Genomic DNA, 5,296 nt, shown 5'->3' on the forward strand with positions numbered 1-5,296 from the left:
TGATTTATTGTAGAGATGAGGTCTCACCAAGTTGCCCAGGCAGGTCTTGAACCCGCGGGCTCAGGCAGTCCACTCACCTCAGCCTCCCAAAGTGCTGGGATTACAGGCTGAGCCACCGAGCCTGGCCTAGCTCAAGTCTTGATCATTTATTAGTTGGTTTGTCTTTTTATAATTGTTACAAGAGCATTTTATATGTTCTGGATACAAATCCTTTCTTAGATATATCATTTGCAAATGTTTTCTCCCATTCTGTTTACTTCCTTGATGATGGTGTCCTCTGTAGCAAAAAAGCTTTTAATGTTGATGTTCATCTTATCTACTCTTTTGTCACTTGTGCTTCTGGTGTCATACATAAGAAATCATTGCCTGATCTAAGAATAACTGAAGAGTAACTTCTCCATTTTCTTCAAGAGTTTTATAGTTTTAGCTCTTATATTTAGGCCTATGATTCATTGACTTAGTTTTTGTATATGGTGTGAGGTAGAGGTCCAAGTTCATTGTTTTGCTGGTGCATATCCAGTTGTTCCAGCACTATTTGTTGAAAAGACTGTTGAATTCTGTTGGCCCCTTTGTCAATAATCAATTGGCCATAGATGTTTGGGTTTATTTCTGGACTCTCAGTTCTGTTCCATTGATCTATAATATCTGTTCTTATGCCAGTACCACACTGCCTTGATTGCTGTAGCTTTGTATTAAGTTTGAAATTAGGAAGTGTGAGTGCTCCAACTTGTTCTTTCTTCAAGATTGTTTTGGCTGTTCTGGTACCTTGAGTTTCCATATGAATTTTAGGATCGACTGGGCAATATCTGCAAAAAAGACAGCTGGGATTTTGATAGGGCTTGCGTTGAATCTGTTGGCCAATTTAGGGAGTATTGCCATCCTAACATGAAGTCTTCTGATCTAAGAAGATGGAATGTCTTTCTATTTATTTAGATCTTTGCTTACTTTCAGCAGTGCTTTGTCAATTTCAGTGTACAGGTGTTAATACTTTTGTTAGATATATTCCTAAGCATTTTATTCTCTTTGATGTTACTATAAGTATATTGTTTTCTTTATTTTCATTTTATTTTTAATTTTTTGAGTCAGAGATCTCACCCTTGCCCAGGCTAAAGTGCAGTGGCATGATCATAGCTCACCACAGCCTCAACCTTCTGGGCTCAGGCAATTCTTCTGCCTCAGCCTTCCAAATAGTTGGGACTACAGGCACATGCCACCATGCCTGACTAGTTTTTGTACTTTATTTTTTCTATGTAGAGGTGAGATCTCACTATGTTGCCCAGGCTGTTCTTATACTCCTGGCCTTAAGCAGTACTTCTGCTTCAGTCTTTTAAAGTGCTGGGATTATAGGCGTAAGCCACCACACCTGGCCTTTCTTAATTTTATTTTGAAATTGTTTGGAAAAACAATTGTTTTTGTTTATTGGGGCATAGGGTTTTTAATAATAGAAAAGGCACTTATATATACATGCTTGTTTACTAATTTTAAGCACTTAGTAAATGCTGTAGACTTCATTTTCTTTGTTCGCAGCATTTAGTCATCATTTCCTTTTCTGATTAGTAGGTTTGTGTTCTGGTCACAGTTATTAATATAGCAATTATGCTGGCCATGTACTTTGAAGTACTTTATCTTCAGGGAACTTTAAAACTCTTCAAGTAGCTCACTCTGGGGCTCATTTGTCTGTACTTTGCTTTGCTCTGATAAAGCAGTTTACCAGATGTGAATGTGACCATTTGAGTGGCACAGCTGTGCAGTGGGATGAATTGCTTTTAGAGTGTTTTCCTGGAACTGTCTTTGGTTGCAGAAAGAGCACTGGTGCCTTCCAGTGGGTCTGATGAGATCCTAACTGATTGTGTGAATACAGTATCTGGTATCAAAGCTAGATTTCAGTAGAAACCACAGGGAAAGCCGTCTGTTGATTTAGAATGCTTGAGGGCTCTATTTGAAGCTGCATTTCTCTTTGAGCAGATGCTCCATTATTGTAAAATAAAAGTTTGAAGATTCAGACAATGTTTCCCTAAAAGCCAATTTTATCTCAATAAAGTAACATTCAAGTTCTGCTGGGCTGTGTTGCCTTTAGCAATGATATTTTTCCCCCCATCATAGCTTTGGGAACATGATGAGCAAGGAGAAGCGAGAGGCTGTCAGTAAAGAAGACCTTGCCAGAGCAACTCTGATCACCATCACCAACAACATTGGCTCAATAGCAAGAATGTGTGCCCTTAATGAAGTAAGGGGACATGGATTTTGGATTTCTCTGGGGGCTCTCGGGAGAATACAGAACTTGTATGTGCCCCCTCACCCCAACCTTGGACAGTATCTGTCTTCTCAGAACAGTGCCCAGACTTAGTCCTATGGGGTAGAGCTTGTTTGGGTGTAAAGTTAAAACTCTTTAAATGCAGATTGATGTTCATTTATTTGTTTTTTCCTGAAGATAGACACTTTTACTGTCTAGAGGTAAAATGACATATTTTGAGGAAGAGTAGGGAAGGTAGGAAGGTAGCCAGTGTCCCGATAATGGGGACTGCTGGGGTGATGATGGATAACAATGCTGAATCTAGACTCCATGCTCGTCGTTGAGCTCTAGAGGCCTGGGAAGGAATCCAGAGGAAGTTACTGAAGCTGAGAGAAGACTGAGCAGGCCGAGGAATGCCCACCCTGGCTCCTCCACCCCAGCAGAGCTGTGTCTTCGTGCTTTCAGCTTCTTTACAGTGCTGCCTTGTAGCATTCAGGTCAAGCAGCATTGTACAGGGCTATGAAAGAACCAAGAATGGGCTGCCCTTGGGGACAGAGGATCTAGGATCCAGTTGGTGCAGCTTTATGGCATTTATGTATACATTTTTTAAATTAGTCTTTAAACAGATAATAGAAGCACGTGGCTTAAAAGAAAACCGCAAAAGTTACAAAAGGATTTGTCTCATTTTAAATTAAAACCATATTGTATTAGCACCAAATAATTGAAATTTTGTTTATTTGAATATCATGACACTACTTTTTTCTTTATTGCATGCTCCCTTTCCTGTGCTTATGTATTTTAAGATATTTTTGTTGGTGTGCATACCAGTTTATATTTTGTACTTAAATATTGTACATTTCATGGCTGTATATTGGTTTAAGTTCTTTTTTATCATAATTCACTTAGAGTGGGAATTTGGTTCCTTGCCGATAACTCTGCAGTAAGCCTTTTTAAGCATGAAGCTATTCTTTGGTTATATTTTATTCTCGAGATGGGGCTTACTCAGGAGTGAGATTTCTGTTCTGAAGAATGTGACCCTGCTTATGAATATTGATACATGTTGCCATGATGCTTTGCACTAGGGCTGTACCAGTTCAGATCATCTTTAGCAATGGAGGAATGGATCCGGTTTACTACAGCTTTACTGATGTTGGGGTGGGATTCAGCTATTTTTTTTTTTTTTGCTAGCTTAATAGCTCTAAAATTTTGCTCTTTGATCACTGGAGAAGTTGAAGTTTTTCCCATCTATTATATTTCTTGTATAATTTGCCTATTTGTGTCACTTTCCTTCTTTTGGATTGGGGCCTTACTATTTTTTTTTTTTTTTTTTACCTATCTGTATAAAACTTTTTATTCAACAGTAGTTATTGTTTGTCATATTTAATACAAATGTTTATCCTAATCTGTTTCTCTTCATGTGACATTTTCTAGCATGCTTTGCAGTGGGTCCAGTATTGTCTGGGGATCCAATTAAGTAGCCCTAGACCAACTGGATTAAATTTGCTAAAAATGATGAACATGGTACTCTGTTTAGAGTAGCTTTTATGAGAGAACAGATAATAAGATGAAAACTAATTGCCTTTTTTTGGTGTGCTCAGAACATTAACCAGGTGGTATTTGTTGGAAATTTCTTGAGAATTAATACGATCGCCATGCGGCTTTTGGCATATGCTCTGGATTATTGGTCTAAGGGGCAGTTGAAAGCACTTTTTTCGGAACACGAGGTAAGTAGACTTGTTTCTTGTGCTATGTTACATACACAGAGGGCAGGCAGGTCACCCTGGTGGAGCTTGAGGAAGAGGTGAAATAGGCTGCAGTTCCTTTTTTGTTTTTTGATAACTGTATATGTGGGGTTTAGCTTTGTAATGTTTGAAATGTTTGCTTTATTTCTTACCTAATATAAAGCAAGGTAGGTTTTGGTTAATTTAATTGTAAGTTTAAGCAATTTTAAAGAAAAAGCCTCAATGGACATTCCCTGTCTTTCTGATGCCATATTTTTTTCTGAATGGTCTTTTATATTTTTCCTGTTCACTCTAGGTTTTGCCTTTTTAATTTTTTTGATGGCAGTTTTTATGCATTTATATAATTCATGTGCTATTTAAGTTGTATGTTCTAAAAATGAATAGATCAGTAAAAAACATTCCACACTAGAGCCATCATAAGAACTTAACTTGTAGACAGGCTAGAAATGGCAAAATGGAAAAGGATTGAAGTGCTCAACTTGATTAACCCATTGTGGAAAGCACGCTTTTGTTTTTCCTGTTTGGGGGAAAAAAATGGAATGGAATCAAAGGTATGGAAGAGTGTGTTTCTGCCCTCCTCTTGCTTGTGGGCAGTTGAACTATTATTTCTTTTCTTTTTTTTGAGTTGGAGTCTCACTCTGTCACCCAGGCTAGAGTGCAGTGGCACACTCATGGTCACTCCAGTGTCGACCTGCTGGGCTCAGGTGATCCTTCCGCCTTCTAAGTAGCTGGAACTACAGGCACGCACCACCACACCTGGCTAATATTTTGATTTACTGTAGACATGAGGCCTTGCTAAGTTGCCCAGGCTGGTTTCGAACCCCTGGGCTCAGACAGTCCTCCCACCTCCGCCTCCCAAAGTGTTGGGATTACAGACGTGAGCCATTGTGCCCAGCTGAATTATTATTTCAAGTGCTCTTGGAATTTGGATAGCATTACTATGAAGGTTTTTCAGAATTGTATATTTAGTGTTCCTGTGTTTTTATGAATTGACAGAAATCCAAGTAGGATGTGAAGTGGTACAGATAGAGTTTACTTTTCCTTTAAAGTTGCTTTAATTTTTTTCTTTTAAATTTCTTAAGTTCATAGTTAAAATCCAAAGTACACAAGTTCCCAATATCAAAAAACTTAAAGTTTGTCACCTTATCTTTTTACTTCTTTTTTTTTTGAGTTGGAGTCTCTGTTGCCCAGACTGGAGTGTAGTGGCTGTTCCCGGCCACCACAGCCTCGACCTGCTGGGCTCCAGCGATCCTTCCACCTCAGCCTTCCGAGTAGCCGGAATTACAGGTGCACGCTACCATACCCGGCTAATTTTTTTTTC

The 5,296-nt window shown here is 38.8% G+C and overlaps 1 protein-coding gene across 1 annotated transcript in view; it reads left to right on the top strand.

Annotated features, from left to right (window-relative positions):
* The window catches only part of PANK2 (pantothenate kinase 2), a 33,135-nt gene that overhangs the window by 23,917 nt on the left and 3,922 nt on the right, over positions 1-5,296 (top strand). Inside the window, 2 exon segments of the mRNA XM_021716836.1 lie at positions 2,104-2,227; positions 3,832-3,957. Coding sequence (XP_021572511.1) covers positions 2,104-2,227; positions 3,832-3,957 — 250 coding nt within the window.

Source organism: Carlito syrichta, unplaced genomic scaffold, assembly GCF_000164805.1.
Source record: "Carlito syrichta isolate Samal-C Ts95f unplaced genomic scaffold, Tarsius_syrichta-2.0.1 Scaffold309007, whole genome shotgun sequence".
Taxonomy (NCBI): Eukaryota; Metazoa; Chordata; class Mammalia; order Primates; family Tarsiidae; genus Carlito; species Carlito syrichta.